This window comes from Neopelma chrysocephalum, unplaced genomic scaffold (genome assembly GCF_003984885.1).
Source record: "Neopelma chrysocephalum unplaced genomic scaffold, ASM398488v2 Primary Assembly neopelma1_142, whole genome shotgun sequence".
Taxonomy (NCBI): Eukaryota; Metazoa; Chordata; class Aves; order Passeriformes; family Pipridae; genus Neopelma; species Neopelma chrysocephalum.
In genome coordinates, this window is record NW_020897804.1 from 1523979 (window position 1) to 1541492 (window position 17514).

Genomic DNA, 17514 nt, shown 5'->3' on the forward strand with positions numbered 1-17514 from the left:
GATAGAGAACAAGTTTGGGCCATGAGATGGAGCTTGATTGTCAGTTACACAGCATATTTCATATCTGTTCAATGCATTTCCATGTTCTTTCAACACAGATAATGTAGCACCAAGCTTTAACTACTTTATGCAAGCCTGTTTAGAATTTTACTCTTGTATAAACTCTTCTTTGTAATTCACCTTCTTTATACTTTTGGGCTTTATATGAAAATATGTAAACAGTGTATTTGTCATACACTGTTGTAAAAGGAGGATACACACATACACGTGCTCATTCAGTACAGTTGCACAATGATCTTCTGGAGAGTTACAATTTTGAGGCGAAGACAAACTTATCTTACACTGCTATATTCAGTGTAGTACTTTGTCCTGAGAGGGAAATATTATAGTATGAAGAATTAAGACAGTAAAGCTTGGAGTTGCTGTAAGCATTGAGATGTATGGATATTTACAGAATACTGCTCAGCACTTGAGTTCTAAATTTAGTACTATCTGCAGTTCACCAGCTGTACTATTTACTGAAAAATATTTGGACTGCCATAGGTTCCTCATTTTTAATTTCCATAGTTGTACACAAGCTAATGTAGGGAGACTTCCCTGGGTGCAGATTATATAGCTCATTAGATCCCTGAAATGCCATGAAGGAGCATCTTAACATAAGTGTTTTTCACCTGGCCTGAGGCCTCCAGCAAGAACATTTCACACTCGGGATCATAAAAACAAATGTACTAGCTGGGCTTTTTATTTTAAACAAGCCAACCAGATGTCTGAAACACTTCAGAATGAACCTGAAGGCAAACAGGAGGAGGTTTATTAGCTGTGTGTGTTTTGGGAGCAGGATGTATGGAAGAGATTTGTATAATCCCTCAGCTCCAAGCCCATAGACCTTGGTAATAGAACAGGACTTCAGTGCTGATATTATTCCATTCTACTGTAGGGAAGCAGGATGTGCGTGGGGTAGTCATTGTTGTCACTGCCATACAAGTTAAGGGTCAGTGCTGTTTTTTTCAGGCCTGGGTATTTTTAAAGCATGCATATGTGCCTGTTTTACTTCTTGTTTTTTAACAGCAAATACTAAGGCAAAGTAGGTGATACTACTCCTTATCTTTACTTTTTCCCTCTGGCTTCTCTAACTGATGGAGTGAAGGAAATATCTCAGTAGTAGGGCCAGTTAATCTTGATCTATTTTTTATTCCCCAAGCCTTAGAGTAAAATAAAATCTCATGGGTCTTGTATACTCTGGATCACTTGCTTTAGTAGGAGTGTACAAGGTTTAGACTGATGGTAGGTACATTTCTCCAAACACTAACATATTATACTCAAACAGTATTAGTGTAAATTGAGTCTGAATTTTGTATTTTACTGGAGGCTTTGTATACTGTATAAATACTTCCATTGATTTTTAAATAGCATATTTATAAAAACAGAATGTGGAGGTGAAAATAATTTGTGTAGAACCTGAGCTCCAAGCTTTCAGTAATACCATAGACTGGAAGTTGCAGTAATACTCTCAAGTGGTGATCACCCACGAGGTTTTATTCAGAACTGCTCAAACAGGCAATAACTCTTGGTTTGAGTACCATATTCTTGAAATAATGCCCATTAACTCATTTAGTTCATAGTTATGGCAAAAGCCAAGGGCTTGGTGTTCATGTGTAAAAGCTTCAGTTAGACCAGATTTTCTGTTCCTCAGCACTGTATGTTGTAGTCTTGGGCTTTCTGCAGTAATGCTGAGGTGGAGGAAGAGTCCAGAATGGTACATTGCAGGGAGATAACTGGTCACAGGCCAGTACTGATGGCTAATTCAAATGGAACTCCAAACAGAGTAGATGTAAATATTCTTGAGCAAAATTAATGAAATCCTTGCCTGTCGTTGTCGTGTAGATTATTTTAGGAAAGAGCGTAAGTAACTTAAGCATCTTGGAACAGGATCTTTGTACAGCATCAGACACAAGGCACAGCCAGGCTCTTGTCCTGTCTGACAAAGATGCTTTAAAAAGTGCTGGATGACTTGTCTGTAGTGTGAATATTAGGTGGTCTTCAGGTCTGAAAGACAGGTTTAAGCCTGGGAGACTTTCTTACTGATATGAGTTGGCAGTAATAAGTGTTCTAACCTCTGGCTGGGTTGAGTTCTTAGCCCTAGTTTTCTGTAGTGATACATTACCTGCTTTAATTAGGTATGACCTGGAAAAAGTCCCTTGAGCTTATTTCACCACTTCTGTTGCTTTGAGAAATGTACTTTATAAACTGTGACAAAGGTTTAACATTCCCTATCTCAACCCTTTTTTTTCTCCTTTCTGGAAGCAGATTCTTCTCTTTGTTTAAATAAAACTCCAAACCACTGATAGTAACTTGCAAAGTAAAGGATAGTATATTTAAACAGTTCATCATGTAATAGAGTAAAAAAATTTTTTTCAAATTCCAAGTTTATTAAATAATCTTTATTTTGCATGTGTTTCTCAGCCAAGCTGGGTGAATTTTGCATCTGAAGAGTGAGAAACAATACAATCCAAGGCAATACCAAAGTATTACCTTTAACCTGTTTCCAGCACATCATCCGTCTGAATTTGCAAACTGGAAGCCAACAACTGAGACCATTATATTCTCCTTAGTTTGCTTCTGGTGCCTCTGCTTGCAGATTTCCTTCATCTCACACAGAAGGCTTTGAAAAAAGTCTGTTTCTTCAGTTGAAAAACTGAGCTGCTTTTTCCCTTTGAGTTCGAGGGATTTGCCGAAATGTGTTGTGTTTTAAGTAAACTGAGGTCCGAAGGCTGTATGGGATAGTTGAGGCTTTCCTTCCTTCCTTCTCCTACGAGTTCTTGTATCTGAAGCGTGGGAGATGGAGTAGAAAATAGTGTGTAGGATGCAGCCCTATTTTAGGAGCAATTTATGCTTTGTCACAGCTGACTGAGTGACCAGTTGGTGTTAGTGATGATGCTTTAGGGTCCAAACAGTGAAATTCTGGGCTCAGTAGTGGTTTTCTGCATTTCAGGCAGGTGGACTTAATATTTATTCTTGCCCACCTCTGGGGGTATTAACAGCCCAAATCCCAGTTTGTAACCTTAGAATGGTGAATTATAGTCCTGCCTTGCACAGTAAGTGAGGTATGTTCTTTAGTAGACAGCTTTGAGCTCTTGATATTGCTTGTGCTTCCAGTGCCTGTGGAATATCTGAGAAACTTGACTCCAGTGGCTATCTGTTAATGTAAAGGATGCCTTCTAGCCTATTTTTCTTGTTCCTTTTTGCAGTTTTGTGCTGGAGTTGTGTCAACCTTAATCCAAGCTTGAACACCTCAAAATATTGAAGCTTCATTCTAATAAAATCTGGCTCATGAAAGCACTGTGTGGAGAAAGCAAAGAGGTTCTATAGCTGAAGAAATATCTCTTTGGTCCTTTTAAAGAAACTCTAAATTGCAAATGTAGGAACTGGCTTCTTTGGCTTTGTTCAGATTTCTAGCATGTGTGGAGTGGGGTGTTGAACCTTACCTTATTTTGTCACATCTCAACTCTTCAGGGAAAAGAATTAAGATTTAAACATAATTTGGTATGTAGTGAAACAGTTTCTACAGAATACAGACTATACTCTTTGTCCCTCTTGGCCACAAACTGTTATTCTAATATACTGTTTTGAAACTTTTTGTAGAGAACCTCGGAAAATAAATGGGTGCTAGTTAACTGCAATAGAGAGGATCCCTAAAGTATAGTATGCTGGAAACTGAAGTGTCCCCCTCTAATACCTATCACCCAAAACACTGATGCATAATTTTATAGCTGCAGGAAACTTTGCAATTAAAGCTTTTTTTTTTTTTTAATGATGTGGAATTTGGGAAGGTTTACAGAATAGCCACACTGCAAATTAATGCTGAAAAGGATAGAGTCCAGATAATTCTCTTTAAATGCCTGCTATCGAGAACCTTTCTGGGCTAAAAGTTAATAATAGACTTATGTTGTAAGGAATGCTTAGCCTCCCTGTGAACTTCTTAGCACTGTAGTAAATATGTATTTTTAGAAGTAGAATGTTCTCTTTCCTTTTGGAAGCTGGAATTTTGCATTGCAAGAAACTAGACATTCTGTAGCTTTTTTTTCAGATGGCATAAGGCATTAGCTTGGCAGTTTCTGAAAAGCTGGTCTTCCAACTTTGTGTTGCTTCAAGCATAACTGGGATGGGACAGACAATGCTCTGTTAAATCTTGATCAGTTTTGTGTGATGTTTCAATTTTGAAATGTTCCTTGGATGCTGCAGAAAGTGCCAGGAGGCAGAAAATCACATTGTCTTTCATCTAGAGTCTAGTAGCAAAATCATCTAGATCTGGAGTTAGTACTGCTGGAGTGATTAGCTACTTTGGCTTGCTGAAGCAGAGATAATATTTTAAAGGGCCTACTTATCCGAATTGGAATTTTGACTCTAGTTAATCCTTTTCTTCTGCTGGGAGCAAGCTAAGTGTGTCTGTATGGGGTTGTTGGTAATAAGGGTTCCATGTAGAGCTCAGAGCAAAGATAGGGAATAGTGTGAAGTAACAGAAAAGAGGGAACAACCTTCTGTGTTCTCACAGGTAATTTTAGTACCATAGGCAGAAAAAGATGGGGTTGTGATCGTCAAGAAACACCTACATTTGTGTTATGGGGAAATCATCTAAAAATCTTGTGATCTCTTCTTTATCCAAGATGGAACTTCCAGAAACAGAGAAGAAATTGTTAGAAGCGTTTCAAACAAATGTAAATTTTCCCATCGAGATGAGCTGTTGCTGGAACATTTTGTCCTGCAGGATGCAAGAAGGAGGAGGAGTGGGTTGGAAATGAGTCTGGCTGCCTTACTTTCTTAGAGCCAAGAAGAGATTTTTGTATTGGCTTTTGTGTTCTTCATCAGGACTCTTCATCTCTTTGAAAGTAGGTTGTCAAATTGAATGAGCCTCTGACATCCTTTAATTGACTGGGAGGTTGGGTAATCCATATTTTTAGTAGTCTTCCCAAAAAAGACACCAGTGATGTCACTGAGAAGATACAGAATTCGTGACATGAGCACTTCTTTTCTATCTCCACTGTTAATTTTGGCAGAGATTTTACAAGTCATTACTACTTGTGGCTAAACTTTTAAAGAAATAAAACCTCTCTTCTTTAATAGTACTATAGAGATAGAATAATGAATCTTTACTTTTCTCAGCCTTCAGAATGAATAGAACAGAACTTTTAAATCGGAGACAATGGTGATACTGATTCTATCACAACTCATTCTCCAACTGTGAGGAATGTTAGCTTTGGCTTGCATTTAGAGTTTGATTTTTATATTCCATTTATTCCATTTCATTAGTCTACCTTTCAACAATAAAAATAGCTTCTTCCTCCCGCCTCACCTCTGCCCCCCAGCTTAAGGAGATTCTAGGGAGATTAAGGCTCTCCCAGGACAGAGACTGACTAACATCTTTTGTTGTGTATGTTTATCTTGGAGGTCTCAGCTTTCTCAGTATTCTACCTAATCAGACTGCATAAAGGATGGTGTGCTAAGGGAAAGATGGCCATGATCTTGTAGGACTTCATCCAACTTGGAGCTCCAAGGGCTATTGTTGTTACCTCAAGGCTTGGAGGATATCAGTGTTTGAACTTGCACGCCTGGCTCTGCTGCTGCCTGCAGAGACTTGGTGACACAGAGGTGTGTGCCTACAGGTTACATGGAGACTAAGGCAGAACTGGATTGTGCCAAGGTCTGTGCCATGAGCCAGCTGAAACAAATGATAATTCAGCAGGATCCATGGTGCCCTAACAGGGATGGTCAAATGGTTCGTGTTACTGAAAATCCAATTAGTTTGAAGTGCCTAGCAGTTTGAGCAGATTCAGCCTGATAAGCATAAGGTTCGTGCTAAGGAGAGACTGAAAAATGAAGTTGGCTGCCTTTAATCAGCTCTGGAAAAACAGTGTGGTGGAAAAAGTACATAAAGCAAACAGTTTGCTCTCTCTCTGGGTACATTAAATACATAACACAGCAGAGAGTCTTGAAATAAACAAAAACCCCCCAAAAGATGAAAATACAATGAGGAGCTTCCTTCTTGGAGGTAATAAGGGGCAAAGTGCTTGAAAATACATATTAATAAAGTTTTAAAATGATAACAGCTGAGTGAAGCTAAGAATGCTTAACAACTCTTAAGCATCTCTTGTCTCTTGGCAGCCAATATTAATTAGCAAAGATGAGGGAAGCAATTCCTGGTGGAGTGCAAATATTTCAACTACAGTGAACCAGGATGTTGGTCACTGAGTTGAGGTGCTGAGGCTGCAGAGGTGATTTTTGGATCACTTTGAGCTATTAAGTTTGACTAGTCAAAGGAATATGAATTGTACAAGGAAAATGGGAGCAAAACATGTTCAAACCATGCTTCAGGAGGAGATATCTAATTCCCAATTATAGGAGAATCTGCCTGGCTCAGTGTAGTAAATGCTGATGTCACCTGGCTTTCTTGTGCGGCTTATTTCTTTTTTTTTTCTGACGCTGTAGTTGGACAGGTACTTGGACAAGCAGTGTCAGCATCCCACAATGTGCCCACACAAGCATTTGTGTCCAGTTCATGGCAAACCAGACTGGGGAACTGATCCAGCTGGAAAGCAACCTTTCCCAGAAACAAAAGGAAGTGCTTTGGTTTTATCCAGCTATAAAAATTCCTTGATCTAGTTCTCTGTGATGAGCAGAAACACTTGTGCTGGCACACTGCTGTGGGCCACAAATAGCCAGGGAAGAAAATGTGTTGGCAGTTGTGATGGCAGCTGAGGTGTATCAAACTGCAGCCTAGAATGGCTTTTGTTGGTAGGAGCATGTTGGTGACATTTTGTCCCCTTAAACATTCATTGTATCATCATTAACAAGGGCTGCCCAGTAGGAACAGATTTGTAGTGTAAAACAGGTAATACTGATGTACTGAACAAGCACATTCGAGGAAGATGAGGAAGGAATTCACTTGCAAAGCCTGCTTCTGATCTGAACTAAAAGCCCTACTCACTCTTAGTGTTGTGCTTCCTACTGAGAAATGGAATTTACTCATGAGGAGAGCAGTAGAAAGTGGGAGCAGGTAGATGAAGGCTTGTCTGGCTGACAGCACCTTTTCACCCCTGTGAACTTAAAAAAAAAATCTTTCTCAATGGAGCATGTCTCCATTTGAAAAAGTATTGCTGGTAAGCGTGAGCTGCTAAAATGAAACTTTTTTGGGGGGAATTTCCACATTGATTGTGTTTCAGAACTTACTGGGTTTCATGATGTCAGAAAGGTCCTGAGTGGCTGCAGCTCCCAAGTATTGACTTTCAGTAGGTGATAGGGTTTACGAACGTGGGTAACTGTACAATTCAGCGTGATTCTGAAAGTGCCATGCTTCAGTGATCTCATTTGGTTTCCCTTTATCCTTTCATTCAATTGGTTCCTTAACTAAAATCTAATATTCTGTCTAGTCTCTCCTTATTTTAGCTTGTATTAAGCTGACTTAAAATTTCAGGGAAATATTTGAAGATGAGAAGTACTAAGCAAAATATTAACATAACATTATAGTTAACTGATTACAGATCAAAACATTTTTCTCCCACCTGTGGTGGTTTTATTTAATTTGTTTTTTTCCTTGAGAAAAAAAAAACCCTCACACAAATTCTTCTATGGCCCATCCAAATAGAAGTAATTTAAACATTCTGCTCATCTTGTTCTTATTAGTAGCCTCTTACTTGTGGAAATACTCATCTTTAACATGGATCTGAAAGTCTTTGCACCAGTTACTAAGGTCTTCAGCTTCAGTATGTTTTCAGTCTGTATAGGGACGATTTCTAACCCCCAGTCAGCCTTTCTTTTGACTTCTATTCTGGATTTCTAGATCTAGTTTGAGCTTCAGCAGGTGTAAAAGGGACGCAGCATTGTCGGTTTGTGCTACTCTAGATACTGCTGTGTTCACATGCTTGCCCTTAAACTTGCTTAGCACTTCATGAACCACACTTGGCTTTGACAGATGCTCATATGGAACAGTGTTTATACAACTTTGATGGTTTTTAATATTTGACTTGATGTAATTTCAGAAGATGTGGTAAATATTTCAAGTTGTGTGCCTCCCTGAAAGACAGGACACATCCAGTAAAAACAGACCAGTTGAAGTTTCAGCTATCTGGGTGACATTATTTGTGCTGAAAAAGCACTTCTAAGCATCCTATCTTATAGCACACACAAAAAAGTAGATACCAGAATGAGGCCAAAAGATGGGCAGAAGTTGTGTTTGTGGGGCAGCTTTCAGGCTAAGGGGGGCCAGTATGTGGCAGACTGCTGTGAAGGTGAAATAGTGTATGGTTAGCATATGAAAATCATATTTGAGGATGTACTCAGAGGAAACAGGTTTAAAAGATAATCTAACATCACCATTAATACTATTAATATCTTAGTTTTAAATGAGTTTAACTTGGCTCATGGCCTCAAGTGGCTTTTTTCCTTGCTACTACTGGTTACTTAAATAGCTGGTAAGTAACAGTGTGGAAGAGGCAATATTTTGTGGAAACATTAATTGAAAATTATTATTTTCTGCTATTCTTTTTTACTGTAGACATTAAAAACTAGCAAATGGAAGTAAAACTTAAGGTCCCAGCAGCATCAGTGTTCCTTCCCCAAGCCTCATGTTGCTTTGTTTAAATTTGGAAATACCTCTGCGTGGATCTCTTCCCTCTTTTTATTCCATAAGTGGTCACTGAATATGCTTGACCAAATTAAATCATAAGCAAGAATGGTTAATGCAGTTCATTAGAGAGAGGGGAAGAAAATATGTGGGGGATGTTTTGGGATAAAAAGAGGCAGCTGGTGAACCGAATGCTTTTGATTTAGATGACTGCTCACAGAATAAAGATATCTAAGTTGTTGTCTGTGATACTTTTATGTGCATGGGAATCTGTCCTGCTTATCAGTGTAAGATCTGGTGTTTGCTGACAGGTAACAATTATGTAACCTTAAAAAAAAAAAGAAAAAACAGAGCGGAATACATTAAAAGTAGCTGAGGGTTTGGGAAGTAGTTATAGTGTTGGAGCTACCCACTCTGCTCCACTTTTCTTTTTAAGGAGTGATGAAACAATGTCTTGAAATGACAAATAATGTTAAACGTGCAGAACAGCATGGTGGGTATGTGTGTGTTTCATATGCTGTTCCAGAATATCTGGCTAGTTTAAATGATGGAAAGCTGAAGTCTTCCTTCTGCCTTGGATCAAAATCCTGGGTAGAATCAGTTTAATAGTAGGAAACAGCGAAGTAATACCCTGATCTCTACTATGTATGAATCTCATCTCCTTTCTGAAGTTGTAATTATTGAAACCTTAATTATTGAAACCTTAATAGAAGTATTCTTTCATGAGTGGAGACATATAATCTGAATTGCCAGGTGTTGGCACTGGTCACAGAGGGATATATTTACATGAAGACATGGTCCAAATAAGAGTTGTATTATTGCAATATTAGCTAAAATGTACATGAGAATTTATCTGACTTTTTCCTTTTTCTACTCCAATTTTACAGGAAATCAGACATGATACACTGACAGCATTTGGAAATAAACTTTGGCAGTAAGATGGAAGCATAAATCTCAAGATTTTAGACCAAAACAGAAATGGCTCATGAGTATTGAAAGAAGAGACTGAAGAGCCTCCAACACTTCTGTGTGAGCAGTGGAAAAGGAACAACTACCATGGTAACACTAATAACTGAAAAGCTGCAGAACCAGAGCTTGGATGATCTGACCTGTAAAACATACAATATTAATCTGGTAAGGATCTACCAAAAAAAACATGTCACTCAGAACTACAAAATGAATTCAAGAATGTAGATCAGCCAGAATTCAGCTATTTAAGTTAGGGCTGGTTTGCAAAGTGGGGTGAGAGTTGTAAGCGGGGGGGAAAAGTAAAATTTAAGTGTATGGTCCCTTCTTGAAGTGATGCTTTCTTATTTTAATGACCTTTTTAACCTTACTGCTTCAATTTAAATAGTGAAAAGACAGTTCTCTTCATGAAATAGTGTTCTAATGACTGAAAAGAATTATCAGATCTTAGGATTTCTTTTTTACAAAAAACACAAGTACTTGTATGGGTTGAAGTTTCTTCACTTCATATAACCAAGTGCTTGATATCTTTGTATCTGACAACAGTATTTACAAAAATCCCTGACTGCCACATAGTTAACTATCAGCACTGGGAAAAAGGAGAACAGGTCATCAAATAAAAACAGTTCAATTAAAAGTCAGGCCAGTGTCAGACTGTTGTTTGATGCTAGTAGAGCAGATCATTGTTTTATCAGTGTCTCAGAGGCCTGGTGCTCTGAAAAATTCTGTAATGTTTATAGTGTTATTTTCTGCTGGTTTAATCTCTGAACCCGTGATTTGGTTCAAGCATGTTATTCTGACACTAAGGAATCTATTCCTTTAAGAATGAAATACTATCTACTCGTGAGTATGCAATGCAGAACAGTCTCTCATCAATTTTAGGTGCCTGCCTGAGAACCCTGAGACCATATTCTATATGTAATGCAGAATAGCTTTGTTTTACTGACTTCAATTGCAGTGGCACCTTTCTCTAGGTCAAACCTGAAGATTCCAACGGGGCACAAAAAAAAATAATTTGACTAAAAGTCAAAGTATTGTTCAACTCTAGTTCTTTTACTTTTTAAAATAATAATGCAGATATCAGACCTGAAGCATGTCAGTTACTTTTACAGTAAGATTCTGCTTCTGTTGTAACTTGTATTTAAACAAGTGAACTGCTTCCTTATTTCATGAGCACAAAGCAGGTGAAGCATATCTTGAATGAGGTGGAGTTTGTGCACAAACACCTGCAATTCTCGTGTGTCCAATACTTTGTCCAGTAAGGATATCTAATAGTAGACTTCAGTCAAGTGGTTTTATTTTCAAAACTGTAGCAGATCCATTCAGAGTTCCTTAATAATTGCTTTTACTTTTTTCTTCATCTTAAATACATGCTATTCTTGAAAGGCAGATTTAAGGTCTTGGAAGGATGTTGCCTCTCAGAAGTGCTTACTCACTCAATTGGCATTTATTTTGTCTAGTTTGATGAAGCACTTGAGATTTGTAGGAGGATCTGCTGTATCTGTGAACTGGCAAAGTCGTCATTTGTAATTAAAGTCTGGGCCTAAGTGTGAGCCAATGATGACCTGTAACCAATAGCAGTGTTTGTAACTAAACATCTAGTGGCATTCTGTAATTTCTAATTTTTGAGGTCCTAAAGTTTGCATAAATTTGGAAGCTGAACTGTCTTTTTGCTGATAGACACTGTAGGTTTTGGACCAGAGACCTCTAAGAGTGGAGAAGGATGTATTACTGCTTTTGCACTGTGTGGAGTCTGTACCAGTTCTGTAATGTGTTGTGGGTTGGTTGTGTTTTATTCCTGTCCTTATCTGTACTTACAATAAAGCATGAAAAAGAACAAGTGGAGCGGAAAATGGCACATGATGTCTCATCAGTTGTTTCCTCCTCACCCTTCTCTTGTTCCTCTCCTCCTTTTATCAGTCAAGTAATTGGTTTTGTAAGTGCTTGAGTTCTTAGAGAAAATGGGTTCTGGGGCCAGGAACAGGTTCTGTTTGTACACAATGGCACCCTGAAAAAGTGTGGAAATTGCGTAGTGAGGTGTGGGAATAGTGAAGCAACTGTGAATTAAAGAGTGCAACTAGGTTGCTCCTGACTGAAAAGAATTCCTGGGAGCAAATGATGACTTTCTGACTAAAATGCAAACCTAAGAGGGTAAAAAGTATCACTGGTAAAGACAATTGCTACATTTTAATAAGAGAAAACGACTGCTAGTGGGGGTCTAGTATCAGCGCTAGCACATTTAGTCTTTTTGGCAAGAAATTCAGGTTAATGCTGTAGTTTCTTCTAATAGCAGCAGCAATTTAGAGCAATTCTGAAATGATCTTGCTGCACCTTCTGTTCCTTGTGCTGGCACAAAGTTTTGTGGCATCATGTGGTGAACAAACATTGTGAGCTGGTTGAGGATTAAGACTAACTCTTCTTGCCTGGGTTAATGTTGTTAACCCTTATCAGTGTCCTGATACCTTTTGCAGTGCATCTGCACAAGTTGCAGTCTTGGCACAGGGAGATAAAATAGCTGGGGAAAAGCTATTCTGTAATACAGCTCATGAATGAGGGTTATAAAAGGAAAAAAGAATAGTGCTTTCAAAGCTGTTTGCTATCCAGCCAAGCTGGGCATAAAGACAACATGTATAGGCCATAGTACACTTTTTTCATTTGTGTAAGCTGTATGATGACAAAGTACCTTTCTTTTATGTTGTAAAATACTGGCTGTAGCTTTTTACTGCTCTGTTAAATGACATACTAATTTTCCAAGGTGGTATAACTCATGTAATTTAGCCAGTGCATGTTCAGTTATGTTGTATAGCCTTGTCCTGCACCTGCCTTCAGAAAAAAACCCAAATAATTGAGTGTCCTACTGTAGAAGCAGGAGGCTGTCCCAAGCTTTTATCTCAAGTGAGTACTGTAGCTCACTGTAGTAAAGTCATGTCCCTGGTTGCTCAACTCTACCTTGCAACAGTGAGAAGTTCTGCAAGCACATTGTGGCTTTCGTGGGTTGACAGCAGGATTAAATCAAATAGTTGGTTTCTATTCCCCTGAACACAGATCTCCTAAATCAAGAGTCTTGAGGATTCTTCTGTACGTTCTGACTAAACTTGTACCTTTTTGGTATTTGAGTTGGTTTGTGAAGTAACAGCATGTGAGCTGTAACACTTCAGGGTGTGGTATTAAGAAGGAAATGTGAAGATCTCCAGACAAGCATTTGTGAAAGGAAGAGTTTCTACTGTAAAACCCTTCAGTACATGCGGGTTATCATTATTTTTAATTTTTGAATCTTACTTGTGTTGAAAGACTTAGAATTGGGCTGACTTCCTTGGATGGAAAGCCACTGGCCCAAAGACTTGACTTAATCACTTCTTCACATTCTGAGAAAGGGTCAAATGTTCCTCCTCACTCTTCCCTAGGTAGTTGTCTTTGAATGATATTTGGTTGAGAGATGGAGGTCTGGCATGGCCTATTTAAACCAAGTCCCATCTGTGTGGTGGTGGTGGTGGTTAAATTGGTACTTGAGTGATAAACACTGACTTTCCTGTGGTTTGGAAAGAGTGCTGATAAATTGGAGTAACTCAGATACACTTTAAACTGGAAAAAACTGTCTTGAAATTAAAGCCATTAATTTTAAAATTATGAAGTCGTCATTCTGAGGATAAAGAGGAGGATAGCACAGGCTGTGAAGTTGTTAATGTAGTAGATTGGAGTGTAGAAGAATAGCCAGAATTATTTTTGTTGCAGTTGGCTTCCACGAGCAAAGAACACTTTTTAAATTAGTGATGGAAATTATAATTTGTTGTCAGCCTCACTTGCATGGCTCTACCACTTACTCAGTTCAGACTAGGTGTCTTTTGGAGTGAATATTTTAACGAAAGAACAGCTGCTAAGACTCAGTAAACCAACTGAAACTTGCAACACTGTCCTAAATGTTGTTCCACGTATTTCCTTTCCTGTTGAGCACAGTCTCTCCATCTGCACAAAAAAGGTTCTATTTGTGAACAAGCATTTCAAAATAGATGCACTTTTTATCATGAAGCGAATAATTCCAACCTCATGTGAAAATTGTAGTTTTATTGTTTTGTGTGTCTATCTTAAAATCTGCCTTTTTTGCCCTGGGAAATTCTCAAGAGGCAGGAGATCTTGGTGGGTGTTTTAATATCTATTCAAAAAGCAGTAGTTGGAAGATGAATGTGTTTCCTCTTCAGGAAACTGACCTTCTTGAATAATTTGGCCTTATTCTAAGGAAGATTTCCTTCACAAAGAGGGCAGCAGACTTCCCTGTCAAGGTTCTCAGCAACTGCAGTCTCTTTTCTATCACAGTCATAAAAAGCCCTTCATTGAGGAAGTTTCAGGTAGATCATAGCACAGAGGGAATGAATGGGGGAGGGTAGAGCATGGCCAGCCCAGGAGAGCTGATAAACTGGTTCAGTGCCCTGTTACAGTAATATCTGGTGGGACTTGTGCCATGTGCTGCATAGATAAAAAGATCCTCCCTCCCATAAAGAATTTACAGCCTGATAGTCTACTCAAGTTTGGACTTCCAGACATCATTAAAATACACCAGCAGACAGTGTTTCCAAGTATTTTAGTTTCAGTTATAGAAAACCAAGTATATGTTATAAAGTAGGTTCGTTACTTATTATGCCCTTAGTCACTCACCCCTTATTTCAGTGCCTTGAGATTTTACTGGAAATGGTGCAGGTTGTTTTCCTTTTTCAGCATGTGATGTCACATGTGATGTTCTTAAGGTTTTTGGTCTGAATCTTCAGCAAAGAGCTTTTTGGTAACTTAGCAGGATTCTGTGTAAGTGATCACTTACGAGACAAGTTGCAGAGGAAATGCATCTGGTCTGTCATAGACCTGAGCACTGACTTCAGTAAAAGCTGATCAGAAATAGCTCCAAGGGTGTGGTTGCTGTCTGTGTTAGAGAACATTGCAGTTCTCTGGAGTACAGATAGTCTGTGTGATCCCACTTTTTCCATGTTCCCCTTGAAAAATGCTTTCAGTGCTTCACAGCTGTCAAAGATCCAGCAGTTTAGTCTCTAAACTGATGGACAAGACTTTTTAAGGTGGTTAAAGTGCAGGGAGTCGAACAACTTGGACATTCGTGAAGAGAACCTTGTTAAAGATGCATTTGGCTGAAAACTGTTTGTAAAAACTAAATATCAATCTAATAATTGTCACCTGGGATTGTCCTTGAGGTTCTGTTCCTTCTGAGCATTGAATATCTTGGCCTGTGTACATAAATAATCTCTTAAACATCCCTAGTTATTATGCTAATGCTAAGTCATCTTACTGCCATTTTCCATGTGGTTCAAGATAAATTAGCTATAAAATGTTTTGACACAGAATTTTGTTCCAAAAACATCTTTTCCTTAGCTACCGTCTGATAGTTGAATAGGTTGGTATTGCCTTCCATTTGGGGAAAGCTGGAGGGGAGGAATTGGCTGAAAAACCTTAAGTCACTTAATTTTTGTGCTTCCCCTTTAGGGACAGCTGAAATGTTACTACTGCTGTTACTCCCGTGTTTCATGTGAAGCCTTGGTAGCTGATTAGAGTAAACAATTGATACTGATTTTTTTTTTTTTTTTTTAATGTGGATACTCTATAACTGACAGGTTGCAGACTCCAAATGGTTTGAATAGCTCTAATTATCAGCAAATCCAATGGACGTTTAAACTTGGGGTTCTGCTGTTTACTTAAAATAGCTTCTTTAAAAGAAGTTATAAATGCATCTAGAGAGGCAATTGTCAAGTAAGAATGAAATGGCTTGTCTCATATGCAGACACTGATAAAAAATAAGATTAAAGGTCTGATTGCTACCCTGTTCTTTCATCTGTTCCCTGTTGTTTCCTACCTCTAAAACAATAACACCAAGGGAATATTACCACAGCTTACCGTTTCTCTTGTTTGGGGCTCAAGGATATAAAGTTGTCACTAGCACTGTGTGCTGCTGTACAGCAAATAAAAAAAAAAAAGCTTTGTAGCCCAAGGATGTTTGTTTAAAAATTGACTTTGTATCTGGAAAGGAAGTGTATGTACAATGCTATCTTCTTTGGCTATACACAAGGAACAATGTTCACATAAAGCGTGTTGCTCTTTTTTAGAGCAATCTTCCTCTCCGTCCTGAGGTGGTGGTGGGGGAGTGAATAATGACCCTTGGGCTGATGGAGCCATGAGCCATTTATTTATAGCTCCTTTATAGGAGGCTGGCTGGCAAGCTCTATGCTTTGTCTGAGAAATCTAGACCATTAAGAATGCCTTTGTAGCAAGATTTTCTAGGTAGAAATAGTGAAGAAAATGGAAAACATTCTGCATACAAACTTAATTTGTCTTACTGTGCAAAGAGATGTTTTTGAGGATAGGAAAGATTTTTTCCAATGGCTTTACTACCTCGAAGAAATAAGAGAACGCTTTGCTACATTGATTATAGGAAAATATAAAATACTAACAAAACTTGATTGGAGCAGTGTTCATGGTGGTGAACCTCAAGAGCTTGTATATTTAATTTAGATAAAGCTATTCCTGTCTCTTAAGTTGAAAATGAAGTGGTTTTTTGCCTTCTAGCCTTAAGATTGAAAATGGAAACCCAACTGCCAGATTGTAATTTCCTCTCCACTAAAATGAGAATTGGATCAAAGCTTTTTCATTAAGTATGAATTATCGCTCTTAATTTTCCAGTTTATTCACATGAGCTAATGTTGCAACTCTTGAAACAGTTTGATACTTAGCAATATATCAGAAAACATTACAAATAATTACATGCCAGAGGCTTTATTTATAAAGATCAGCTGTTTGGGAATTTCTTCAAGATATGCTGCAAACCCCCATTCTTTTAAAGGCATTAAGTGCACATATAGGGAAACTGAAAACTGCATGCAGTTTCCTTGAAATGAATGCTGACTCTTTCCACATTTAAAACTTTTTTTCTCTGATTTCAGTACTCATCTGAGAAGCTGAACAAAAGTGGCAGCTTGTTCCCTTTCGAAATCAATGGTAAGTTCTTCAGAAACCTTAGCTGTGTTTTACTGAGGTAATTGGTATAGCAAGCAGCCTTTCTTTTGTAAATCAGGTGAGGGGGATGGAGCATGCTGCTGTAGAGCCTGCTGGTTTAAGCTGGTCTTTGAACAATACTGGGAATAGCTGGTTGTTAGTTTTGTACTTGTGATCTGCTTTGCATAGTAAAAAGCCCTTGTAACACTTCTTTTTTGTTCAATATCTGCTCTGGTGTACAGAAGCACAGTAATGCTGTTTTTCATGTTAAACATCTCTTCAGGTTCCTCAGCTAGTAAAAGTCTTTATGTACCTTCTTACAGTCTTTGCCACATAGAATATCCAGCATGATGCAAACTACAAGTTGAAACCCAGTGCCCTTATACAAGTGTTGTTTCCTTTTATTCCCCCTGGGTCCTATTAGAATAAGAGTAAGTTTTATCTAGCAAAACCAAAAATTTTACTTATTGATATGTAAAGTTGGTACTGCTTTAAGAGATGGACTTGAAATTTTGCATGTCCTGTTTTCCTTAAGCATGGAGGACTTTTATTAGCTCAGTGGGACTCCCCATAAAATGTGAATCTTGGTTCGTGTGGAGTTTCAAAGGCAAGTGGTGTTTTGTCTTAAATAGCATTGCCAACTAGGCAGGTATCCTGGTGGGAGCCTGTTACAGACCACCCAACCAGGATGAAGAGGCAGACAAAATACTCTCCAAGCAGCTGGGAGAAGTCTCACAATCACTAGCCCTCGTTGTCATGGGGGACTTCAACTTACCAGATGTCTGCTGGGAATACAATACAGCAGAGAGGAAACAGTCTAGGAGGTTCCTGGGGTGTGTGGAAGAGAACTTCCTGACACAGCTGGTGAGTGAGCCAACCAGGGGAGATGCCCTGCTGCACGTGCTGCTTGTGAACAGAGAAGGACTGGTGGGTGATGTGCTCAGGGG

The 17514-nt window shown here is 38.6% G+C and overlaps 1 protein-coding gene across 3 annotated transcripts in view; it reads left to right on the top strand.

Annotated features, from left to right (window-relative positions):
- The window catches only part of FAM53A (family with sequence similarity 53 member A), a 70720-nt gene that overhangs the window by 11485 nt on the left and 41721 nt on the right, over positions 1-17514 (top strand). For all 3 annotated transcript variants that reach the window (XM_027699877.1, XM_027699878.1, XM_027699879.1), the window contains exons 2-3: positions 9505-9751; positions 16516-16570. In XM_027699877.1, coding sequence (XP_027555678.1) covers positions 9674-9751; positions 16516-16570 — 133 coding nt within the window. In that variant the 5' untranslated portion in view covers positions 9505-9673. The remainder of the gene's footprint in view (positions 1-9504; positions 9752-16515; positions 16571-17514) is intronic.